This window comes from Falco cherrug, chromosome 11 (assembly GCF_023634085.1).
Source record: "Falco cherrug isolate bFalChe1 chromosome 11, bFalChe1.pri, whole genome shotgun sequence".
Classification (NCBI taxonomy): domain Eukaryota; kingdom Metazoa; phylum Chordata; class Aves; order Falconiformes; family Falconidae; genus Falco; species Falco cherrug.
Window position 1 is genome coordinate 13,724,939 of NC_073707.1, and position 27,380 is coordinate 13,752,318.

The 27,380-nt window shown below is 38.5% G+C and overlaps 1 protein-coding gene across 2 annotated transcripts in view; it reads right to left on the reverse strand.

Annotated features, from left to right (window-relative positions):
* The window catches only part of FARSB (phenylalanyl-tRNA synthetase subunit beta), a 42,625-nt gene that overhangs the window by 2,227 nt on the left and 13,018 nt on the right, over positions 1-27,380 (reverse strand). For both annotated transcript variants that reach the window (XM_055723215.1, XM_055723214.1), the window contains 5 exons: positions 26,852-27,059; positions 26,347-26,427; positions 23,284-23,376; positions 21,139-21,256; positions 14,386-14,538 (listed from right to left, as the gene is read on the reverse strand). In XM_055723215.1, coding sequence (XP_055579190.1) covers positions 14,386-14,538; positions 21,139-21,256; positions 23,284-23,376; positions 26,347-26,427; positions 26,852-27,059 — 653 coding nt within the window. The remainder of the gene's footprint in view (positions 1-14,385; positions 14,539-21,138; positions 21,257-23,283; positions 23,377-26,346; positions 26,428-26,851; positions 27,060-27,380) is intronic.

Here is a 27,380-nt window from a genome sequence, read left to right on the forward strand (position 1 = left end):
ATTTAAGAAGTGTCTCCTGCAAGGTCTGTAGTTACAACTTGCAGCTACAAGAATAAGAATGGCAATTTAGTCTTTTTCCTGTCCAACTTGCTGCAAGTACGGCTGCCTTGTGAAATCTGACGGCAGTAGTAAACGATCACAATAACATTACCTAAAGGCTGTTTTAAACAAATGTTCAGAACCAGTATCTTTTAAATCATCCAGTTCCAGTCTTAGCTACGAGCGCAAACCAGCTGCTTACACTGGATGTACAAAAGTGATCTAGCCCCTGGGTGTTACTGGCACGTGACTCTAACCAAACAGGCTGGCCACTGCCAAGCTGCACTATTCAAAACAAGTGTTAAAATAAAACTTGACACAACAAATTTAGGAAAGAAACAAATGCCACACATACAGATCACTCTGCAGATTGTGGGTGAAAACGTAACCCAAAAATAAAGTACCCTTGTAGTCAGTGGTAAAGGCTTTCCTATTTGTGAATAAAGCTGGTATTGTACACCAAGGATGTGTGCAGCACACAGTGATGTTCTTTTAGAAACTTGACTGTAAGCTTAAACTTGCACAAGAGCAAGAACCAAGCAGAAGTTAATAATATTGGCATGGTACCCCACTATAAAATTATAGAAAAAAAGAGCTTTGACAATATGGTTAGTTAAAAAGCTGTGAGTCTGACTTGTCTGCTCTTCTGAGCTGCCTTGTGTGTAGCCTTAGGAAAGTTACTTCATCTTTTTGCACATGTAGACCCAATTATATCATGAGACTTAACTATTTTTAAACTTTTTGTAGACATCTGGATGGGGTCTAAAATAATACTGCACTCAGTCAATCTATCAAAGGCAGTTTCCAAGATCTGTGCCACTTCCCACTGTGTGAAACAATTTCATGTTTTCAGGCCCAAGAAGTGCTCTGCTATCTGGGCCATCACCTGCTGTCGGTCTCCCAGGTAGAAGTTAGGCAGAAGGCAGACAGGCGGCGGGGGGACCTGAAGCCTTACCCAGCCCTCATCCACCCCTACTGACCTTCCCTAGAAAGTTACCTTCAGTAGAAGGTCCCTTGTGTTTAACCAACTAACACGGATTTGTGATAAACTGATAGCAATTCATGGTATTATTTTGCAAGCTATGAAATATCTTTGTGATTATGGCATAAAGCAAAGAGTTACGTTAGCTAGGATCTGAACACTGAGAAGATTTATCCCTTCTTACCATAAGCTTCGTAGCACAAGTGAACTGAATCAGTCAATCACCACTGCCAGAAGGGAGGTGGTGTCTCTCCACCTGGAGAGGGGAGGAGTGTGGGACGAGCTGTTGATTTGGTTGAAGCCTTTACCATGAAACCATAATTCAGCGTGCTCTGAATACGCTGCTCCAGGCTATGGGTATTTTCATTCATTCAGCCGTATTTTCCATCTCATATGCAGCAACTGATGCTGGACCATGATGTTATTTTACTTTGCGCTTCCTTGCAGCGAAGAGGTAAATATATAATTAATAAAGGGGGAATATTTAGCTCCCCGCGGCGCAGGAAGCAGGACTTTCAAATCACCTCTCCGTTTCTAGTTAGCTAACCCTGAAATGTTGGTTACTTCACAGTGCAGTCACTAGTGTGCCCAGTGCTTTGCAGACGTGGTGCTTGCAGGGTATAATTCTGTGACTGAAAAGATCAGACGGTAAACAAATAAAAATGAAAGAACCTGTTAAAAGCTTTAGGGTCCCCATCTGTCCAGCTAACACTTGGCCCTTGCACCAAAGAAATACGAGCTGAGGAATAGGTTTACAGAGTTTATGAACTCTGGTTAATAATGAAACTATTATTATGATAATTGGCTGCACTACAGAACGCTTCAAAGTATGTTCCTGCCTGCCAAAAGGGCCTCCAGACTGCATGCCACAGATGGGGAACCTGAGGTCTTCCTCATCGTAGTGACTCTTCCTTTGACCATGCACGTGGTAAGGGAAGGAGGTTGGCTCACGCCTGAGACCGGGTGTTGTTGGTCCTTGTTCTCTCTGTCAGGGCACCAGAATTTAGAGTCAATGTAAATTTCAGATAAAAAAATTCAGACATTGAAAGGGAAGCACGTGAAGAAAGAAAAACTCAGAAGAAACATGAACAATCTGAGTAGAAAGGGGGGAAAAAAAGAGAACCGAGCATTTTGCAGCCGGGGGGAATGCTTTGTCTGACGGACCAGCCATGGCTAGAAAAGGAGACCTGAGCTAAAGGAGCCTCACTGTGCTGAGGACAAGCCACAGGCTGCAGGAGGAGCCGAGCAACCCTCAGAGCAGGACAGCAGATCAGAGGATTTGTTAAAATAACCACGAAACAAAGGTAAGGATTATTTTTTTTCCCCTCAGATTTGTATTTCTTGTATTATCAAGTAAATAGCAACGGTGGTTTAGGTTTCTAGCAAAGCCTGTGTTACGATCTGGACTATCGTGTCAACTCTTGAAGTAATACATAAAATTTTAGAGTGAGTCAAGGCTGTGCGAAAGATGTGCTTGTGCTACTTGCATATATGGGGAATCAGCAAAAAATGCACACAGCATTATCTTGTTAGAATAAATCACGCCGTAAGTTGAAGTCCAGTGCTCTTAAGGTTCAATAAAGTCTTGAAGCCAAAAGGAGTCCAAAGGGCGCCTTCCCAGAAAAGCTAACAGCTGGACCCACCGCTTTTGAGCAGGAGTTCAAAGCAGACAACACTGTTTGTCCTGTCTGTGTATGCAGGAACATCAGGAATGGTATCATCATCATAACATCAGACCATGCTCTTCCTGAAGAAAGCTTGCACTAGTCAAGTGGCCACCAAAGCACACCTTGAGGCACCATTACCAGTTTGCTGCTGCTGCAATTATATTGAAGGGCTACTCTTGCAGGACTGGGTGGTGGTACCATCAAGTACATTGCAAGCCAAAATTCATTTGGAAATTGTAGTTTACTATACCATCAGATTTAGGGATAACAGATTTATGGCTCTTGATATAGTTAATCCTTTCTGCTCCGCACACAGATAGTACTTTATAAACTTCACCTTGAAATCTAGTCAGAGATCGTACTGTCCTTGCTGATAGAGACCTACACAATGCCAGAGGAAGCCAGAAGGTGTAGCGATGGAAATGCAGCTCTTAATATGTCAAGATTATAATTGGTAGTTAGGAGAAGGGGTGGGGTGAAATACAATATGTGTTCCTAAAGAAGAGATGCCAAAGCCAGCCATGTCTTATGCTGATATACTACATGGAAGCGAAACACAAAAGCTACTTCTCGTGCCTGCAAGTAAGAATTTAATTTCCAGTGTTCAGTGATGTAGAAATAATACCTTTAATTAAAGCTTCTGTAGCATGTCCTCAAAATCTGTAATTGCCTCTCTGTACTCAGGCAACAGGGCCACTGTGGTTGCTTTGGGGTAATTCTTTGGCCAATAATCCAATAGAGCATGTAGTCTTTAGCACATTTTCTGGCTAATTGACCCTCAAAGAGCTCTGAGTTCCCTGTGCTCTTTGTTGTCAAACACCTTGCACAGTTTCTTTTCTCTACCTTAACTCTCCCTCCTTTTTTCAAAAAGAAATAGATTAAAGTAGTATTATAGGCCTACAGTTGCATTAAGCCTTCAAACCCACTCACTCGTTCCTATAATTTGAAGGAACATCGGAAGCTGAAGCTTAAGAGGGTAATACAGCAGAGCTCATCTGGCCTCCAAAGTCTTTCATCTTAATTCTCCATCCCCTCAGTCACTCCAGCTGCCCTTTCACTACCTCATACTGACTCAGATGGTGAAGTATTTTACCTGTGCTACATTAGACAGAATTTAGTTTTGTGAGGGTAGATGTTGTTTTTCTTTTTAGGATCAGGTTATCCACGTTTTTGACTAATTCTTTCTTTTGGCAGATAAGCTCAAATGCAAAGACACAGGACGTTATCAGACCAGACAGCATTTTAAATGGCAACTACTTTTTTTTTTGCCCATGTAGACAGTGCAGTCAGGCTCCCAGAACCTCATGCAAAGCAACAGCAACCTCAAAATCATATCTTGTGATGGGATGATTTAATTCCAGGTAATTTAAAAAATCACAGACATCTCAAATTTTGCATGATTTTTGGAACCTACTGACAGACCAATTGCTCTTTTAAGTTGTACGTTGTCAGCAGTTCTTCCTCCATATACTCTCATGCCCAGAAAAAACACACTTTGGGATCAGTGGGATATTTATTAACTTTAGTTTCCTTGTTTGTAACTCCTGACCAAAGCAGTGCCAGAACAACCTCCACTGCCCAGATCACACCAAACTGTAATGGCATGTCAGGAAAGACACATCAGTACAATCAAATTTAAGATAAGCACCTGAGATTTAATCCCCCCTCAGCCAAGAAAATAATTAATGCTTGAAAAGATGACAGAAGAAATAGCTGTATGATATGAATTAATATATTATCTGTCTAAAGGGAATCTTTCGTTCTGATTTCTTCCAATGTTTTTTCAAAAGCCTCCACATACAGGGCATAGCAGAGGAGCGTAAAGGGACAATCAATTATTTACCTGAACTGGTACACTGGATATCCAAAAATAGAGTTGGCTACTGGAGTCCTCGTGCAGACAATGAGGCTAGGGAATATGGAGAATCATCCACAGATTTGCAGTGGTCAGCCAATTAATCATCTTCTCGTGTTACAGCTAAGTCAACGGCTGCATTTTTATTAACTTGAATCTCAGGGAGGGTGTGAGGAAAAACTAATTCTTCTATCTCATAAGAACCCTCATACACAAGCCTACAACTGAACATACTCAATTCTGCATTTGACTGCATTTAAGACTATTTAGGGATCAATGATACTGTTCCACAAATAAAAAATTACCATACGCTGCAAGCAGTGTGGAAACAATCATAACGCTGCTTGGGTCCAGAGTCAGCTTTGTTAGTCATGCTCAGGTGCGCTGCAGTGACGAACTGGTGTAGCCAGCAATCTCTTTCCTTCCTTTGCCTTGAGAACAGAGACCAGCACAGGCTTCTAGGCTAGATTTATTCTTCATTCTTGCTGTAGAGTGCCCCAGGAGCTTTTAACAGAGGATGTTTGGTGCGGCTGGGTGTCTGGAACTAGTTCAAGAATGTAATAGGTTTGGAGCTCTTCATTCGCCTCTGTTATTCTCAGGATTACAGCAGTGTCAGACACTTAAGAATCTTATTTGGGTAAAACCACTGTGTTCCTCCTGCCTTTCCTATTGGAAGGTAATATTTGGGTGATTGCTGAGGCTAAGGAAAGCAGACATTTTGAATCATTGATCTGGGTAACAGGTTCGCACACATTCCGTGCTTGGAGTATCAGGGTGACTGCTGAATAATGCATACAGAAAAACTTAAGTAGGAAACCTAGAAAGAAGTCTATCAAATTCCATGTATTTTTCTAGGAATCAGTATTTTGTATAAAGCTCAATAAATTTGCATTTGTGTGGCAGTTGTGAGAAACAGCAATTCTACACTGGAATCTAACTGTACTGTAGAGTTACCATTACATAGCTAATCTTTGCTTTTAGGCCAGTTTTATCTGATTTATCTGAAATGTTATACTTCGTCCTGTCTAGAAGTCACAAACCTAAGCTGATGTTGTCACAGCTATTATAAAAGTCGAGAATTCCTAACCCCCAATAAAGCTTTCCTTTTTTTTTTTTTTTTTTTTTATAAGATGTCTTGCTATTTCACTTGAGGTAGAGAAAAGAAAGCTTTGAATATTAAAACCCTTAATTTCTTCCTGTTCCATGACTGGTTTTAATCCTCTTTAAAAATCTAAAGGAATAATTCCTCCTTGCAAACACCAGAATCTGTCAGAAACTAGGAAACAATAAGCCATGTTCTTTATGGTAGGGGGTATAACATACTCTATGCACAGTCAGGCAGCAGATTTAGATGTTAAGCTTGCTTTCATACAAGCACTACAGAATAACGCGAACCAGCACTAGGTCAGTCTGCAAGTCTACTTTAGTGTGTTGTGTTTAGTTTGCATGTTGTTTATTCACTTCGTGTCCTAGACTAAGCCGTCTCCCCTCCCAATGCCTTGACATTACTTGCTGGGATAAATAACAGCCACCTGAGGTTATGCCTTCACAGCCACCACATTTCATGCCTTTCAAAAAACGACTTGACAAACTAGCATGGAACCACACATAATTAAACGATGAATCCCAGCAGTCACTGGAACTGTTAATCACTTAGTTTTAGCAGCTCAGAGTTCTGTTGTGAACCAACGCCGCACGCTGCACCGCTAGGAGCAGAGGGGCTGGAACTGGCCGGGGGTGAGCGAGCCCGGGACCAGAAGCAATACTGGGTGTGCACCAAGCATGGCTGTCCTGCTGCGGGACCCAAACACGGAGGGTCTGCGCCCAGTGCATGTACTGGGTTGGGTCTGCACTAGCTCATCATTCCTCTGCTTATCGTCCCTTTTCTAGTACGTACACCACAAGCAAAGGTAAAGTCAATTGCCCCACCACGGGCAACAGAAATACTAATCTTGGGATCTGGCGTTCACGTTGATCTAAAAGTCTTGAGCTAAAATCTTGCAAATTCCTGTTTAAAATTGTATTGCATAAATGTACGTTAGAAAATGTATGCAAGATTAAATTTGAAGCACCTTCTGCCTCCATAGCACAGTTCAAACTGGATCACAGAACTGTTTGACTATGAGCTATAAACTTGACCTGATCACAATTGCTAGCATTAACATTATTAATTTATTGTGAAAATGGAAGCATACAGACACTTAGTTGGCCTCTAGCCATAGCAGGCTGTGCAGGAGGTGAAAACGGAATCAAAGGATGAAGCTGTGACACCAGCCAAGTGGGGCTTCACCACAGAAGTGGCACAAGCAGACTCGCACCCTGCCCCTCACCGCTTAGATCACTGATCCCGTTCACTGAGAAAGGAGATGGCTTGGATGAATAATTTCTTTTCTAGAGGAAGGCTTTGCAACATTGAAAATGTAGTCTGTGATTTTGAAATAGAAAATTATTTTTTAATGTAAGGAAAGAGCCAGAAAAATGGAGATGACCTAATTCTAGATACTGGGAGCTGTATCAGACATTTAAAACTCTTGATGCAAGGAAGATTTTTATCTGTTAGACTTGTTATGATGTACGATTAACACAGATAGTTGCCTTGGGGGGGGGCACAGACAAATTAAAACTCTGAACAGGCCTTCTCAGTGAAGGAACAGCAGGAGAGCAAAGACTTGATGTCAGGGGGAAGAAATTTACACCTTGAGCTTAGGAACACAAATGCTAATCTAATCATCTAGATGGTTCTGGCAGTTGACAAAAACTAATAGAAAATGAAAAGTCTGTCAGGAGAAATGCTACTAATTCTTGGAGCATCCCTAATCTGTCAGAATGAAATGCAACGGGAAGAAGAACATCGCAATCTTTATTAGTTAGCACTGGCGAAAAGAGGAAGGTAGCTCGTGTCTCTTGACAGGTTGACTGGACACCCCTCCCCAGAACAGCTTTGCAGTTACCATAGATTTTTCCTCCCATACTTACACAACAGGAAACATACTTCTAAATGAGTCAGTTCAAAGGAGTTTCTTTTCTGAAATAATCTTCTGTATTTGAGAAACAAATATTTTCTTTGTTCTGTTATTGAACTTTATTTCATGTGTGGTGGAAAAAGTGTGTCAAACATGATTTGGTGATGAAAGCTTAAAAGACAAAGAAGTCTAAGCCCGTCAAACCTTTTATTATCCCATACTGTGCTAAAATAATGTAAGTTTCCTCCAACTGATACAGCTTTTTTTGGGATAAGGGTTGTGCAAACAGATTATACTTGGAGGGTATTGGGAAGGAACATTCAAAAACTTTCAGGAGAGGAGCTGAAATGACCATATGAATGGAAAAAGCCCTCCCTAAACTCACATCTAATAGCCTCTTTTCATAATAAAAATCAATTGTATTACAAAGCTAATGAAGAGAGCTTTTTGTCTTATGACAAAGACAGACCTATTTCCAGAACCAAACTGTGGATTTTGTCACAGCCTCTTCATGTTGGTTAGCCTAACTGCACCACTTGCAACAGCAAGACACTTCTGAGATGTCCAGTGGTACAGCCCACTGCCAAATTCTGATAAAACAGGTTTATCCGGAGAAACTTCAAACACTGTAGACTCCCACTTTGGCTAATTAAATAATATAAGCCACTCTCCTGGTTCATATCTTTGCCAGGTACCTCCTTGGGTGTTAATCCAGTTACAACCAAATTTGAGGCATCAGCACTAGTGTGGGAAGATACCTGATAAGACAAAAATAAACTTGGCCTAAATTTGTAGGGATTTAGTTCCTGCAGATCTGAAGCTCTGTATTTAAAGAACAGGAATAAAGAGCACAAATAACAGACAATTAAAGGGACATTAAGTGAGCAGCCACACCCACTTTATTAGATAATAGAATTTTGTTATAACTGTAGTTCTTCACTTAACTAAGCTCCTTTGATGCTACAGGAAAAACTGCTCAAGAGAAAAGGATGAGACATTAATTAGAATTTCATTAGATTTCAAAGTAGTGGCCAACACTGGAAAAGCCAGAAGAATTAGTGAGAAGCATCCAATTTTGCAAGATGACTTATAATTAAGCCACTGTAATGATCGGTGCTGGAACTGCTGAAACACCTTGCAGAAGGTAACAGGGTACTAAAGTCAGTTCGATTTAAAAAGACTGTCCTTACCTCTTAGTGTTGTTAATTCATGAAACCGACTACGAGGGTAAGTAAGAAAAAAACCCAACAAACAAAAACCAACCCCAAAACAAAACCACACCACCTCACAATAACGGAAAAATAGGAGTGGAAGACTGGGAAATCTTAACAATTTGATAAATAAGTAGCACTAGTTTCACAACAAAAACTGGGAACATTTTTGGCTAAAATTGTACCTATATTTAGTGCTGAAGTGAAAGCGGTCAAAACAGACAAAAATGAGAGAAATAAATTGCACTTCATAAAATGTGATTAACAACAGTGGCTGAAAATTCATCAAGGAAATTGTATAAATCAAGAAATACTAATGACTGGCAGCAATAAAGATGCATTATAAAGATTTTTTTAAGAATACTGGAAACAAATTGTAGATAGAGTACTTTCATCTGCTAACAGGCCTGGCTGAACTTTTTATGTGAGACAGAAATGTGTAAGTTTTTTGTAAATGTTTCTTTTCATCTGGGGGAAAAATAGTTATTTTTGAATATAGTAAAGGTGTCTTCCAGTCTACTGAAAAAATGAAGAATATGTTTGGTTACATCTACCAGGACTAGGATGTTTCTCAGACGCTAGGAGTCATGGGCACCAGAATTATGGTGCGATTCGCAAAGCAAATACCCTGCCTGCTGCTGTTAACTTATAGTAACAATAGATGGAACCCTGTAGTTCCAGAAGAATGTTAATGTGGTGCTAGTATTCCAAGGTGGATGACCTAGATTGATCCTAGGTGAGAAAAAAAATTAATTGGGAATTGGTAAATGTGAAATCCAGAGGACTTGAATACAGTCAATTACCAGCTGATATGTTTTTATTGAAAATAGATGTCAAACAAATCTGATTATCTACCAAACTTGTAATTTGAAAGACTGTAAATACAAGGTGCAATAGCACCTATAAAGTATCAAATTTTGAATGCCAATTAAATGGATTAAGAATCGACTGATACCTTCTAGCATGTCACAAATGATATTTGCAGGCTTCATAGTAAAACTGGCCCGTTTCCTTTAGTTATCTATGAGTAAATACACAATTATTGGCATTCACGAACAATGCAATGGCTGCCAAGACAGGCAACTGAAAGGCCAGGATTGCCATTAAGAGCAATCAAGCTATAGTTTCTTAAAATAAAACGGGTATTAATAAAGCCAAGTTCAACATGGGCACTAAACATCTGTGTATATTAGTCTCCCAATTTAAACTACTCACCAGAGATAACTGCCAGTGTTCAATTCTATACATGTAACTCAGAATTAGTCCCAGACCTCTCTCCTCTTGTATGCGAATTGAAGCTCACAGTCTAAATCTTCTTTTGAAGTTGTTTGTTGTATAATTATTATTATAAAAGCAAATGTTTATTGATGTTCTTAGTTATGGAGATAACTATTACCTCTAATTTCACAGCTAAACCTTACTAAATGAGAAGCTATTACTATGATTTACTGTGGAATTAAAATTTTCTACACTTTGCCACACCTTTCATTTAATTAAATAAGGGCAGTAAAAAGAAAGTGCGATTTCTCCCCCTTCTTTTTTCCTGAAAGACAACTGTCAATTACTGAAGGAAGCAAGACTTAGTATGCATTTATTAAGTAAACATTTATGTTGAAGACAAACAGGCTGCCTTCTCAGCTTTACTAAGCTGTTGATTACCCTAAAAGCATGAATGGCATGAACATTTACCTAAAAAAATAAACAGTCCAGGAGTTAGCTGCAATTCACAAGAATCAATAACGTACAAAAAAAGTAGCTCATGTCACAAGCTCACACTATTCAGCCATTGTTGTTTTCACTTGAATGAAGGACGTTCCATCAAATATCAGTTCTGTCATGGAAGGTAGTGGGGCAGAGAGTGAAGCAGTATTGATGCACAGATTTTACAATAAAGTTTTCTGTGAACCTATCAAATTGCTTCGTTTTCATAGACTATGGATATTGTTTTCCTTTTTCAAACAGTTTGTGCCCCATTAATTCCCTTTTGCAAAGTACAGGCTCTCAAAGTACTGCAAAACTAGGGTTTCTTTCCTTAAATAACGGACAGTAATTCTAAATGTTACGATGCAAGTGAGGATAATTATACCTTGCACTTCACAGTGCTCCTTTGAAGCCTGCGATACAGAATCCACTGTCAGTGCTTACTAAGCCCTCTTCTCTTTATAGCCTAAGCAAGACATTACTATGGACCCAAATCCCATGATTAACATCACCTCCTGTGATCATGGTTCTGATTTCTGAAAGAAAATAGTCATCTCAGATGGTCAGTCAGAAGCACAAGATGACCAAGACGTTGCAGAAAACATGCCCATTCCTGCAGAGATTAAAACCTGAAATTAAGAATACCTTGCAATATAATTATCAGAATGCCTCTAGTTTTCAATTCAAGGGAACTGAGAATAAGTGAACTAGAAATTAAATGATTTTATTAAATTACCTGACAATACGTGACCAAATTTGTTGGGTCTTTCTACCCATATTTTTATTTTTTAGAAAGTTTTATTTTACTTTGTTTACCTCCTAAACATACACATCCATACTGATTATTTATTAATGGTACGGAACTGGCTAAAGTTTCAAGAGTGTTATGTACAAAATTTTATTATGGAGCACATACAAATTTGAGGATTGATGAAATAATCGTACTCTTGTCAATCCAAGTTTGGTTACAGATGCCTAAGATATAAAACAAGGAAAAAAGCAAAATGCTTTTCTAGGCCAGTAACTGTAGGATTCACCAATGTATCGAGGAGTCTATCCTGTGCATTTTAAAACAATGGGTAGCATATCACAGTTCTGTCTTTGAAACTTCATGATTTTGTGTATTTAGTGGTAGTAAGAAAAAAAAAGTTCTATTCGCTGTAAGAAAGCAAAAAACATTGAGTGCCAAATATATGCTGAAATTCTTGAATTCAGTCACTCAAACCCCTCTCTTCCTTAGGGCTGCTCTAAACAGCTCTTCTCCATTTATTACCTAGCTCAGATTACACCAAAGCATAGTGCAAAGGCCAGGGGAACATCACAATTTCACCCATATTTTCTAGCATCTGCACTTTTTTTCACAGGTGTTGCTATAAAGGCAAAAAGGCTCTGACCTTAAGGTCAAATCATAGGGCACTTAGGTGTTGGTAGAACAGAAGGAGCTTAAATAACCATGATTTGCACATATGGACCAAACAGGACTCTAGTACAGGCATTTCATTTTTCAAAGTGAATTTTGCAAACAGGCAAATATGTGCCAAATACATCTCTATCTATTATTCGTTGTTCATTTAAAACAACATTTTCCCCTGCATTGTTTTACAGTAATCACAGGAACTATTTTAATCAGTTAACACAAGAAATAAAACCAACCGGACTAAAACTCTTCCCTTATACTCTGTTGCTTACTAGTCTCAAGTTTTGTTTAAAATCACATACAGAAAAAGTATCTACGGTCTTTCTAAATCAGAGTCATAGTAGAAACCCATTTGTCAGTGTAAAAAATTTTAATTTGGCGCAGGCAATAAAAAAAAAGCATGCTCCATAAAGATGCATCTAAAAATTCATGCCATGTGTAATGTCCTGATTTAACTGGCACTGATCTTCTGAATTATGTTGGTATCCTGCAGTCTCTTAAGATGTTACAGGATATCTTCTTTTCACTAAGCAATTGACCTTACTCCATCATCTGCTGACATTTTCTCTCACACATGCTTAATTGACAGACTGCAAAGCAAGTTAAAAAAAAACAAACTAAAACAACAAAAAAACCCCAAATAAAATCCCCCAGGCTACTTTGACTTCCAACCATCTCCGCAGTGAAGTAAGTGGTGCAGTGACACTGTATTCACTATGGCACTAGAGTATCAGCCATCCGCATTGTTACCAAGGTTAAATTCCAATGTCAGGAGAACTGCAAGGAATCTACACACCAGCCGTGGAGAGCTTCTGAATCACTCGTGAAACAGAAAGTAGAAGGCACTTTTATTTTGTCTATAGCCAAAAGCCACAAACTGCTTGTAATATATTGCATATGACAAGACATAATCCATCCTTTACACTAAATGCATTGTGGAGTAATGTCATGGGAATGTAGGGATCTTGAATGGGCATTAAAAATCCTACAGCATCAGGAAAACTAAACAGCACTATATCTAGAAATAGCTTCTTCACTGTGTTAGGGTTATTTTTTGAGGGTTTTTTTTTCCAGTTTCTCGAAACTAGTAACTGAAATGGAATACAAACCACTTGCAAATGTCTTCCATACTAAAGCAAACTCTTGATATGTCTATTCAAAAATGAGCTACAGAAGAGTTTTGAAAAGGGATCTTAGCTTTTCAGTTTGGCTTCAATGACAGCTCAGTACCCACCTCCTAGAGGGTCCTCTAACACTCTTACCCCCTTCCTCCAAATAAGAAGCTTTACTATTACCTGTTTTATGCTTGGTAGAATTAGAACAAGAAGTAACAAAGAGACATGGTTTAAACGTTCCTCTGGTCAACCTGGGAATCCTATTAACAATATTCTAATAAACCCTTTGAAAGTCCGCCTAAATAACACTGAGCAAAATAGTACTTTGTTAAAAAACAGGAGAAAACAAAAATGTCAATCTGTGACACAAATACGCATTAAAGCGGTAGGAGACCACTTAGTTGAAGTGTTCTGTTTGGCATTGTGGCAGCGCACTGCAAAACAGGGAGACATCTAACAATTTTTCATTAAATTTCTATGAAATGGCAAGCTCAGTCAGGCTGTCAGGGATTCCTGTGAGTGCCACTGGTTCCGCTAAGTGCAGAATGGAGGCATTTCTTCAAGCTGAGTCAATTTGAGTCAGTGTCTCATATCTCTGAACACCAAAGTATGCTGTATAAGTAGAATCATAGCTGCTATCCCTTCAGTCTTCTTTTTCTATATTGTATTTACTACGCTTATTTTAGATAGCAGGATAGCTTAGCTGCTGATGCTTGCTCTCTTGCATCAGCCTATGGTCTCTCGGTGAAGTAATGGGGTCAACCTGCTTGCTTTCTCTCTTACATGTATATGCACATACACAGAGGAGATTCTGCACTTAAGGATGTTATTTTTAATTCATGTGCAGCTCACCCTGTATGGAGAAGGAAGAGGGCTGTTACACAACTACTTGTCTAAGCAGCAGGTTCAGTCTCAAAGACAGCAGGTCTTTGAATAAAGGACATAAAAGGCATATATCTTCATATCAATAAAAGGTACATATGAATAAAAGTTATAAACTAAAAGATCAGGTGTAAAAAGTTGTCTTTTCCAGGCACTGTTAGCCAAAGAGAATACAGTGGGTATCTGGCATATTCATCATTCTAGTCAATTCTTACCTACTCAGGCAATCAGCAGATTGATTAATTGTAAACAATCAATGAAGCTCATGGCATATGCTTTACTGTAAGTCTCCTTAAAAAGCTGTCAACTCACAATTTATATAAAACTTCTAAAAATAGGTCACAGAAAGACAGCAATCCCGTTTTACAATCAGTGAATGCAGTTAATGCCTTTTCATTATCATTTCATCATAGTGCAGTACAATAGCATATACGATAATACTTAATTCTTGGTGCTTACTGCTGAGAGCAACCGAAAATTCACATCAGTTTGTAGGGGAACATTTGAGCTCCAGAACAACCTCTGCTGTACACTGCAGCTCTGTTTTCCTTACCTTCAGTTGCCTTGATCGTGTAGCCATTCTCTTCATTTGGTGGTACTTCAAGAAGCTGCATGACCCTGTCCAGCAAACCATGGATAATCTCAAACCCTGGGCTCTTGTTGTAATAAACTGCACAGAAATGCCTGTAGTTTCTTGCACCTACATCTGAAGAAGGAAACAATTCGGTTATTGGGGAAACTTTATCACACTTCCAACCTTGCCTTTTGCATCCGTTTTCTTCTGCTGTACTGTGAGGCACTTGTGGCTGAAAGAAGAAATGACTATGTCAAATGGCTTCTCTGACACACCTGTGATACAATGAGGAAATAACCCACTTCCCTCTCACAGTCAGAAATGTAAAGAAAGATTTAAAGTATCCTATGCCTTAGGCAGGAAACAGGGTTGTTACGTACATGTATCTTCTACACTGTGACAGGTACTAAGCATATAGTTAAGTGTTAAAGAAATTAAAAACAGACTAGCCAAAATACAAATACTCAGTAAGCATCAATAAACTTGTGATGCTGGTAGGAAAGGTATATATTTATAGAACTCAGCTGCAGAATAACTACCAGCACAAAACAACTAGCCGACAACTTGAAATGAGTAATAATGTTAGCGTGGTGATCTCTGAAAAGATGCGAATTCCAAATCACAGCTGATGCTTTTCGTGATCATCTTGGACGTCCCTGCAACCAAGTGACCATGATAAACGTGTTACATTGCACAAACTGAAGTCTGTGACACAACTGTCTCCCACTTTGGACAGTTCCTTAAGTCAAAAACCTGCCTTCCCCCTCCTGTAAATTTTCTTACATTGAGTTCATTAAAATATGTTTTTCTTTTTTAAACTTTCAAAATCAGTATGCAGTCGTATGTTGTTAATACTTGTACTTTTAGACTACTCCATTGCAATACACACTCTAGGACTACTCTGGCCTACTTCAAAGTTTTACTCATTGTGGGTTTCAATGTTTTCACTTTTTGAGAGGAACAATCTAGGAATAGAGTTAAAGGTCTATTGTCACAGCTGCCGATTAGCAGCAATGAAATTCAAAATACTGATTACTGTAGTGAACTCACTGATTGCCTTCAGGTCTTTACCTTCTCAAGATTAAAGTGCAAGCATGTGCTCATTAACGCTGGTGTATACAAAGTTTGCTGAAACCAGGGGAGGACTCTTTAAGTGACTGTCCTCTTCTTCAGGACATTCATATGCTTTGAAAGCATCTTAAGTATATACATTACATTTCAGTTTGGACTAGACCTGCGCTTCTGAAGGAAATCTCCTGATCATCCCCACTTACTGTGCTTTTGTTCACACTGTAAAGCAACCCTGCAGCGTGTAACCCAGACTCCTTTCAGTTGCAGTGCAGTCAGGACAGGTGTTCCAGAAGGGCACCTGAATAGCTTCAACCACTGAAGGGCATTCCGCACATCATCAGACTAGAGCTAGTCCAAAGGACAGCTTATGTGCCTATAGCACAGACTGTGAATCACCTGCCCATCTCCTCCTGTACTGCACTGCTTTGTAATATCGACATGTAGCGCAACAAGTTACAGCCAGATTTTCATGCACGGATTACTTCCCTTCTAGAGTTCTTTGGCTTCTGTAGTCTCCTAGTTGCTCATGTCTGGATGGACACTCATCTTTCTCCTCTGCTTAACAGTGATTAGATATAGGAAGGAAATGTATTTACTGACAGCAATTGCATTCACTTTTAAAAAAAGCCCACAAACAAACAAAAATCCTTCAGATGTATAAATACTTGTAATGTTTGAGGGGAAAGAGGGAATAAGAACTTCAAGGGAATAAGAACTTCTTCAGTAGTGCAGGAATGAAGAATGAATGAGTAAAAAGAGAAGTCTGCCTGGTGTGCAAATTAAGGTAGGGCAGCACCATGTGCCATAGTTGCATGTGTCGGGCTTTCGTATTTCTTTCCAGGAATTACCCAAAAGAAAGGCACTTGCAATCCGGTATATGCCAGGGTGAATTATGTTCTTTATTTATGACACTGAGCGTGTCAGGACCCCTGGGTCACGAAGCACCTCAGCTGGACTTAGTGTTCCCAGGGAAAAAAGGCACTGCACTGCATACTGCTCATGGCAAGAGTGTGGTTAAAGATCCCTACAGGGTTAGTGACTTCATGGGAGTTACAGCTGCACTTACGGTCTGAATTGTACTTCCACATAGCACACAGGATCAGAACTGAGCGCCTCAGACCTCAAGAGGCCGTTCTTTTCTATAGGCATCAGTTGTTTGCTGCTGCATTCAATTGAAGAAATAAGGGACATAAAAATCAAGAGGAGCCAAGCTCAAATGAAGAAAAGGAGTGGGGTTCTTCAGGCAGCATAGAGATAAGTAGTGAAGCTTCTTCCCCACAGGATTTGGTGGATGCTAGAAAGTTACACAGCTCTGAGGAGGCAGAAGAAGTTAATAGCAGGTAAATCTATCACTTCTTACTACAAAGAACCGTGATTGAGGTGGGAAGTCCCTGAGCTGCTCATGGCTATACTCTGGAAGCGTGCACCCTGCTGCGTACCTGCTCTCATGCTTTTCCCTTGACAAGCACTTCCAGCGAGTATTACAGACAGGTTATGGGGCTAAATGAGCCTTTGCTCTGACCTGCCACAGCTGATCTTTGTGCTTGATGTACAACGAGCTTAAATACAGGCAGAAACTTTAGCACTCATTGGATGTTCCCTGAATTGTTCTACCATGTAAGAAATCAGAGACTATTTAAAAATTAAATTTACATATTGTTTATTTGCTCCAACTAACCATTTAGTAAAAAAAAATCTGTCAAAAACTAAACAGGAAAACATTTACCAAGTTACTAGAAATACACAGATTAAAAAGGACTGCAAAATACAGGAGCAAGAGCCTACACAAAAGATGAAAGCACAGCCTTTTTAAGCCAAAAGTCATTCAAAACTTCTAGGGCAGCAACGTGGCAATACAGCTGCAAGTTCTCTCCTCAGTCACCAAAAGCTGAACTTACTGTGGCAGTAAACGTGCATTTTGTCACTCAGGATCTTTTTCCTGTCATAATAATTTGCAGTGTTAAATAATGCTGGAGAATCCAGTCCTGAAGTTAAAATGGCAACACAGAAAAGTAAAGGCTACAGAGAAACTATCACTAAATACAAGATCTGATTTTTGGTGTGAGCATGGTGGCTGTTCTGTCCCATTATATGTATCTCTGTTTCCCAGATCTACTAAGAAAGTAATCAATAATACAGTCATGAATGGTGGATAATTTATTTTCATGTTGTATTGAGCAACAGAAAAGAAGAAAATGTTTTCCCCTTCTCTAAGCTAGCAACTTATTTAGGCTAGGCATTCATTAGAATGACTTCCTTTTTTTCTGAGAGTCATTATGTTAGCAGAATTTGTGACAACTATCTGAATTTTAATTTCATTATTATTCAGATAGTCACTGGTTGTCTTCAGATCAGTATTCTTACCTAAAGCATCAGAAAGAAATACACACCCCAATTTTTATACCTCATGTTTTCAACTGTAGAAATCCTTGGTAAAGGAAAATTCTTAAAAATTCTGTGTTATAAACTTACTCCTTTACAGAGTTGTAATACAACACAAGAATTTTATTCACTTCAGGCAACAGGAAATAGAAAAGAAAGTATTAGGAACTTAAGGCAAAAGCTGGCGGCTGTTAGAAATGCTTCAGCTCTTTATAACTCACTTAAGAGATCTATTGTGTCATGCCATGAAACATTCCTATTTTTTAAATAAGCTTGCCAAGTATGTCAACCTAAATTTTATATATATATATATATTTCTAAGACTTCAAAGGGCTTCCTGGGGATGCTGCTGAAAAACAATCCAAAGGATGGGCAGCTGGTTAGGAATATGTGAGCCAAAAAAGTGCAGAGGAAGATAAAGCTGTGTTGTATGCTGCCCCCTTCCAAATTAGAGATGCTTCAGAAAAATGACTTGGTGATCTGAAAGGGGGCACCTGCTCATTAAAACCTGTTTCTCAGCCTCACAAAAATCCTGAACTATTTCCTGCATATAACTGACACTTCCAGACAGTTTGGAAAAATGCTTCAAAATATGGCAGCAGCTGTACTCACAAATGATGTAAATTGTGCTAAGTGTGTGCTACCATAAGCTTGCCAGATTCTCCTAGATAACTGTTCAGAGGTGATTTTCTAATGGATTAATTTCTTTTGTCGTGGTAAGGGAGAGAAAGGGTGTTCTGTTAGGACTGGTGGTGTAAAGTGATGATTTATATGCTGAACTAGTGTAACTATCCTACCAGAACTGACTATCTGGCATTACAAGTTAACCACACAAATGCTGCATAACATACCCAAAATCAGCACGCTTCCTCCTGCCTTGAGAAGAAACATTTCTGCTCAGATTTGGCTCCTTTTAGTTATATTAAATCTGGCACACATTTTGCTAATTTAGTACGTCAAACCTTTCTGCCAGATATGTCTGAAGAGAAGTATGTTCAGTTCACCTTGGTAAGCATGAATTCTGTGTAAGAAGGTATTTTATTAAAAACCAGTGTGTTTAAAAGAGCTAGGTTCATTCACACATGAATGAGTACAAGATGCCATTTCAAATACAGTTAATGTCAGTACTCTTTTGACCCATACTTTTTAAATTATTAATTGGAAATTCTGCATGCCAAAATCATGAAATAATAAAATTAAATTAGTCAGTCTGATGACATAAGCCTTCTGCAGGAAATCTCATTCCATATGTGAGAGGACAACCCCACATTTTTCAGTGATTGCAGAGTTACAAGTTATTTCTTTCTCCCCTCCCCTTTCGAACTGTTTATTAGGCAAGTTTAATTTTGGAAGTAAATTTGGGAAAGAAAGTAGTTATTCTAAACACAACATTAAAACCGATTTCAGATACTGTTCACGGTCTGCAAGTGGTCGACCCATGGCAGTACTGCCCAAGAACACAGGGTACAAAGCTGCTGCCTCAGAAGTCTTTATCTTTCATCTGTTGCAATGATTCCCATCAAAATGAAGTACACTACAAAATCAGTCTTCATAAAACTATTAAGCAGTCATCCACATAAATGAAAGCTTTCAAGAGCTACAATTAACACACACAAAATAAAAGTAACAATTTAACTTGCGAATTTTATAAAGCCAGAATAAACGCACTCCTTAGACCAAGATCAACAGCCCCACCCTTGGTTCTGAAGAACGCTGATGCTGTTCTGCTATATATACCAACGGGTTTTTGCATTCTAGCTAACTGCTGCCCTACAAGGAATAAGCTGCACCACCAAACTGTCTGTATTTAATAAAAAAAGATTCTACGTGGTTTGCTAAAACTGCTTATTTTGCTTGGCAAGGCTCTTTTTCCTTTAAAAGAAAAAAAGTAATTTACAAATTAAATTCATCACCAAAGCAATTTACTTGCCATTTTGTTTATGCCTTATATAAACCTTTGTTTTGCAGATCCCATATACCTTAAACACAACTGCTAAAATGTGAAACCAGATAATGAAACAACAGAACCATTTCTGCTGCTGAATTTAAAGTCATGTCAGCCTTTTTCACTGAGGCAAAACTTGAGAGTTGTAACTCAGTATACATGCACTTCCTCCCAAAAGTTGTAGCTTGTGCACTCCTTTTCCCCTAATATACTGCATAGAAAGAAATGTATCAGTAAATTTTAGACAAACATTTAACATTTAAAAATCCATTTTTACACTTCATTTTACGTTGATACATTTTTCCAGATAAAAAGGGTAATTTGAAATTTTGATCCTGTACAGTGAAATCAGCGCAAAGAGGCCCCACCACACAGGGAGGATTTCATTGAAGCTTTTGAAAAGTGAGCTAGCTGCTTTGGCTGTTTCATGTAAAATGATTAAGGTTAGAGAACAATTCAAAGGCAGCCACGCTTTCTTAGCATAGTTGGATGAAGTGGAAAGATTTATAGATGAGATGGTAAATTGTATACTGTTGAGCTTTTTATTTTTTTATACATTTTTACACACAGACTTGCTCCATTCTTTACCCTTTATCTGGGCTACCAATCTTAATTCTTCACATTGGTTGTCAGTTTTCCAAAAGATTATTTTGGAGAACAAGAAATCCTGTTTAGAGATGCTGGAAAGATGGCAAAGGGATTGCAGTTGAGACACACTGGCCCCAAAATTTTCCTCTGAACTATAGCTCTCCAGAACAGAATCTGTCTGCAAACACAACCTGCTGTGCCCAGACATGAGACACACTGCTCTTCAGCTGGCACAGCACTGCCTGTCTTTGAGACCGCAGCAGTTTAAGCAGGCTCTAGTACTGTAACAGCAGCATGCCTTCAATATTGACTGCTTTCCAAGGTTTGAACCACTTGAAAACATTTCCAGCAGGTAGCTTCTCTCATGATTAAGAACAAGTAAAAATGGGTGCATCAACATAAGCAACTTAGAGCAGGTTCTTCTTTGGTGCTGAACTGTCTTGCATTTATCCTTGCAGTCTTGTGGTGTACTTGACAGATTTTAGAGGCCTATTTAGATGCCTAAAAATATTTGCAACGTACCTACTTCCACTTTTGAGAGAGCAAAATGGAACTGTACCTCCTGCCACTCTAAAATCTAGCCTGTTATGCCAACCTCTTAACTCGCACTGTGCACAAAAACGAAAATCCCCAACGCAGTACGTAACAACTCTTACACTTTTAAAGAAATACAGATTTACTTACTCCTACCATTTGGTATGTAACCATATTTCCATTATCAAAGATTCTGAGGAACTTCCTCTTACCTGTATTAGGATCTTTTACTACTATGTCAGAAATCTCAAAGAGTTTGAGAGGCAAGGGCATTTTTCGGTTAGCCGCAATAGTTTTCAGTAGCCCAGGAAGGAGGGTTGTACGTGCCACCTGCAGGACAAACATGGATGCTGCAAGTGAAAAACCTTCCAAAACAGCTAATGTTACTTTTTAAAATGTTTTTCTCATTTGTAACAAGACTTTAGAAGTAGTCAGGTGCTAATACTTCACTTCTCTCTTATGTTGAGGCATCTTTTCTTTGAAATTATTAAACCTGAAGATGTACACTGCGTGTGTGCTCTTTACACTGCATTTTCTAAAGGAGCATAAAGGTGAGCTTAAGAACACGCATCATTGCACAGATGCTTCAGCTGCAGTGCAGGGTAGAAAAACAAATAATATGGAAAGAAGTGCAAAAGAATTCCCGTAAATTCAATCTCAGTTACGCAAAAGGCAAATACTAAGTGTTATGTTGGAAATATTAAGTGCTATCTGAACTATTCTCTTGATACCTCCAGGAATCAATCAATGACACAGGCAGAACCTAAGTAACAGAAACTGATATATTCAGATCGCAGTTGTGGACAACCTAAAATATATAGAAAACACATGCAAAGAACCAAGCAAGAGGTAAACATATTACTGCTTTTACAGATGCATTAACACATATTCCTGTGTTCTCCACTTAGATACTTCCTTAGAAGTGAACTATTTTTTTTTTTCAAACTGGAAGAGTCTGATGCAGTAAATCTAATGGAAAAGGGATGGGAGTGACTGCTGCTTGACTGCAGGTAAAAAGTTACCATGTGCTCAGCCACAGTTACTTCTTATCATTGGTCATGCAGCATTTCTGTCTATTTATACTTTTCCTAACCAATGAAGAGTTTCAGCTGCACGCTCAGCTGTTAAGAGGATCCCTGGCATCATTCTGCCCTTGCCTTGCTGGCAGAGGATAGAGGATGGGGGAAAAGCCATCCTGAGAATCCCATCACAGTTAACATCTAAAGCTGAAAGTTTACAGTGCATCACAGAGAGTAATCCTTCCCAGTTCTGGGGTGGCCTACAGATTTTGAAGAATAGGAATGTGAAATTGTACCTGGCTAGATGGGCTGTCACTTTTCCTCTGTTTGTTCACACTCAGTACTTTTTGTGGTATATTCTATATTGCTCAGTTGTAATCACCATGCCAAATGGCATATATGAACAGGTGACAATAGTCTAAACAGGTCACGACAGTGTCTGTGTGACTGCTTTTTTGCGGTACCAAATAGAACAGAAAATACATGAAGGTACCCAAAATTTCTGTTCTTGAATTTCAGAGCAGCAGAAACCTGTTTTTAGTATTACAGATAAGATCTAGAAGGGTGGTTTAGCCACTCAGAGAAATCAGACTTACTGAAGATGATCTTGAGGGGAAAAAACAAATCACAAAACATTAATACCCACAGACTGCTGAAACTTTCCCAAACCTTTCTAGTGAGTGTTTACCTTTGTATTTCTTAGGTTAGAAAGAAAAAAAGCTTCCAAATTTACCTTCCCTGTAAACTAAAGAAAGCATCTTTTTCAAAAAACACTCTCTAAAAGAAATGCAACAACTATGGGTACACTTTTAGGTATTTTCAGAATTGTTCAGAATACTGTACCTGAGCTCTCACCTTCTGCTCTAGCAAAGATCAAATGATCTAGAAATGGGTATTAAAATACTTAAAGAGCAATACAGGTTGGTTTGGTTTTTTAAGAGTAATAATGGTTAATAATTTTAAAAAAAAGATTCCCTTTCCAGAGCTTATGAAATTTAGAGATTGCCAGATCTAGTAGTTCCATTTATATTGAATGACTTTTCTAGATGCAGGAGTTGATCAATCATCTGGGACTTTCGGTAATAAGACAGCTCAATTTTGCCACATGCTGTCATACAGAGCATGGTATTTTACTTCATTGAAAAGCTAACAGTTTTTCACACCACATAAGGTACTTCCCAGTGAAGGAGTAACGGAAGATGACCACTACCAAGTTTAGCGTATAAATATCCACACCCTCTTTAATGCAGGAAAAGTAGCTGTTGGTTCCTTTCTCTCCTCTATAAATACAGAATCTGTGACAATGTTACTCTCAAAATTTGACCAGAATCATCTCACCTGAAATTCTGCAGTTTTGGGGTTTGCTATGCGCACTGCTTTTGTTGCAGAGATATCCATGCCAAGTTTATCTGCAACATCTTCTTGAGAACACTAAGAGGAAGAGATGAAAAAAACCAAGGTCATGTAGTTAAAATAGACGGTAAGCCAGTGATGAAATTTGGTATCAAGAATGAACAATGCAATTGTAGCTTTTGCTCTGTGGCCCCACAATATATGCTCTCACGTGCAACAGACACTCATAATAAATATCAAGCCTCAGTCTTAAAACTAAGTAGGCAAACTGGTTTATCTACTAATGTTAATTACTAACCAAAATAAAGCTAGTTTAAAAAAAAAAAAAAAAAAAGGCAAGTGTTTATTTAGGCTTCTGTCATGGATTGCTGTAATTGTTTTAAAAACAGAAAATCAGGCGTTCAGATTCTGCCCCCTGACTTGCAACGGGTGAAGTATTTTATTCTGAAAATAGCACTTGTAAAGGGATTGGTACCTGAGCTTCCTCACAAAGAAAACAATCCTTTGGGGGCTACTTACAGACAGTAAAGTACTGCCTGTGAAAAACAGGTCATATGGCCAAGCCTTCAATTTTCATAGCTGCATAGGATACTCATAGTTCGTTGCTGTTTTCATTTTTTAAGTTGGAGTATTTTTAAAGCCCTTATTCTCAAGGTGTATTTTTAAGCTGGTTAGTAAAGCAATACATGTGCACTTTATCAGGCTCAGCTGAAGTCTGTGCACATACAGTGACAGATGCTACTGATAAGATCCACCCTACAGATTTCCAGAATTTATAGCTTTATTAATGTATTAAAGAAACCAATAGCAGGCTAGGCATGTAATTGAGGATTTGCTAGAATACTTCAGTCTCCCAGAAGTGTTCCCTTTGCACTGGCAGAACTCCAAAAAGTGTGTTGATAGACCAAACGTGAGGAAAATGAGCAGATGATACCATCTGAAAAAGTGGATTATTGAATTAAAAAAAAAAAAAATATCTTAAATGAATGCTGACCTTAGGAGGAGAACACTGTGTTAAACAGTTTTCAGATGTGTATCTAAACAGTATGTTACTGCAATTTAACTAAATGCATTTTGGCTAAATTGGAGCTCCTCACAGAAAGCGATGTTATTGTGTACAAGTATAATTTGGGGCTCAAACCAAGAAACAGATTGTATACACAAAAACATAAGCAATGTTTGTCATGTAACACTGGGCTACAGAATGTTGTAGCATAAATGATATTTGCCATAGTCACAAGCCTCACAATGGTGTTTTAATAAAGTGCCAGTGACACGACAGACTATGGATTTCACCATGTCACAGCAGAAATACAAATATGTAATGTGATAACATGATATTCTGATCTGATCTTACAAAATTCTGCTGTTGCAGTTTGTAAAGGTCCTCAGTTGTAGTGACATAATATATTCAACGTTTTTAAGCATATTATCTATTCAGTGCTGAAAGAGCTGAATTATACTTATTAATGAATAAGCGAAATCTATAAAAGCTTGACCATGGTATACTTATTATTTCCCATATGTAGTACTACCACAGGGAGTCCAAATATCTTTGTCAAATACTAGCACCGCAGGAAGTAATACTAGTTATTATCCTGATTACTTAAATGAGTTAATAACAAAATATTAAAACTGGAATATATTTTTGAGACTTTGAATTACTCCAAATTTTGCTTTTGAAGCTCTATGAAATCTGAAGGTGTTTAAAATTGTATTCAATCCATTTGGATTACCAACTTCGGTTGCAATACCTGAACTTTTCAAATGCGTAAAAGTGTTTTAGGAGCCTGCATCTCTGTACCTTAAAATCTTTGAGTAAATTACCAATAAATAAACTGCGATCAGATAAATATCTCTTAAAAGGTTATGTACTTTCAGGGATGTATAGTTCTGGTCATCTAGTAAGTTTTAAGTTCAGGAAAAGGTTGAGAAATTTCGGTTTTAGTAGCATATATGATGGTAGTTCCCCATAAGCTAAAAAGTCCACAAATTACACCTTAAAGCAAAGGCTTTAAGCAGATCTTGCAACAGAAAGGACTTTCTAAAATGCATTATGTCCTTTCAATAGCTAACTATGCCAGTGTCCATGTATGGACAGTTACCATAATCATTTGGAGGGCATGGGGTGCTTTTTCATAGTAGATCAGGTTCTCTGACCCAGGTCACAACTATGGCGAAGGGGCATGAACAAGTGGCTGTGACAAAGATGGTGCTTCCTACTGAACATTTTATTTCAATGAAACAATCCTGCTGCAGGATTAATAAAATTTCAGTATTAGAAATAATGCCAGCTGTTAGTACTGGAGAGGCACATGTTGCTGCAGAGTCCTAATTCTTGGTAAAAGACTATGGCATGGCTGTAACAAATAATACAAATAATACCTGCAACCAGTGGTAACAACAATCACTGTATTTTTATTTGCTCTTCCATGTAAAAAAAAAAAACAACCAAAAAAACACCTGTGGTGAAATTTACAGAGGAATTTGTGTCCCCTTAGCGTGGATTATAACTTTTTTACAGGCATTCTTAAACTCTTTGCTGACTGAATAACTAAGTATCAGCTTAGTATCTAATGCAAGGAATCATGAGCAAGTGACAAAACTAAGGAGACAAACAGAAACAGGGTAATCTCTAACTGTAGTAATAGCCACCAGAAAGTTCCACATTTTTATGTTTGTTCTCCAGATTATCAAACTATGATGAATTTCACATCTGGTCATCAAAGTCTTGAGAGAGACTTGTTGTCTTACAATAGTCATCCTATCAAGTTAAATTAAAAACAGTAATTCTGCAGCTATGTTAGCCTTTATACTCGGAACTACATGCCACGTTAACAGCGACTCATTCAATTTCTCTGACCTACAAACTCAGAAAATATTATCCTATAATTCCAAAGCACTAGCAAACAATGACCTGCCAAAACAGTAACAGATAATACCGGTACATTTATACAATAACATATCCTCAAGACCATCCTCTGCAGCTTTGGCTGCATCGCTGTTCCAACATGTAACTAAGACAAATATGAAATCAATATAATATACCAGGGCAAAAGTGAGTGCTTCAGTGAATCCAGCAGCTGCCAAGTCCAGTCTCAGAAGTTCTGTGAGCTTATTGAGGGGGAGCTAAAACGAAACAAAAAAAGTTTTCAACTTCCATCTATAACCATTCTTGTATTCTCTCCTGAGGTGATTCTGCTTGTTACATTATGGTGAATTTACTAGGGATGTACTATGCTTGTGTGCTTAAAATTTGTGAAAGCATCAGCCAGATGCCTTTAGGCTTGCCTGAGGAAATGAATCTCCCAATTAGAGATTTAATATGGGCTCCCTACTTAAACCCTGTCCTTTTTCAAGTACCAGCAACCACTGGTCTTGGACTTACTCAAATCAGTGGGGCATCTGTTTTGTATCCCATCCATGGTAAATACTTCTCAATGCAAAGCATGTCAAAATATTTAATTCCTAGGTCCTGTTTTCCCCAAAGCTCTTCTGGCATGCACTAGTCATTTACGGACAACAGAGCATTTATTTGAAGGGGCAATCTTACTTGATTAGCTATGGTGTACGTTTTCGGAATAGTCATCTGAATGTTGTTATAACCATAAGCTATTGCTGCATCTTCTACGATATCACATGCATGCATAATGTCCGCTCTGGTAGGAGGGATTTCAATCTCTATATTGTTCCCATTCCCTATGACGTGTGACTTCAAACACATCCTAGTCAGCAGCTTTGCAAGGCTTGATGGAGTTTCACTGAAACAAAACAAGAGAGTAGAAATTTATGGATCTTGCACTGTATCGTCTGGCTTTTTAAAGTAATCAATGTTTCTGCTGCATTGCCTTATATCCTGAAGCATCTCCAAGTGTGTTATGGACTGTACATAGACTTAGCATTCGATCAGAACCAGCTCAGGTTCTGACTCTTGAGACAGTCATTTTTCTTTACTTCGTAACAGTTGTGTGAGGCCATAAAGAATCATTCACTTTCCTTGAAAAGAGGGGAAGGAGTCTTACAGAGTTGATCTTATTATCCAGGAGAGCCCCTGAATTTTTGTTAAATTAAAACAACAAAAA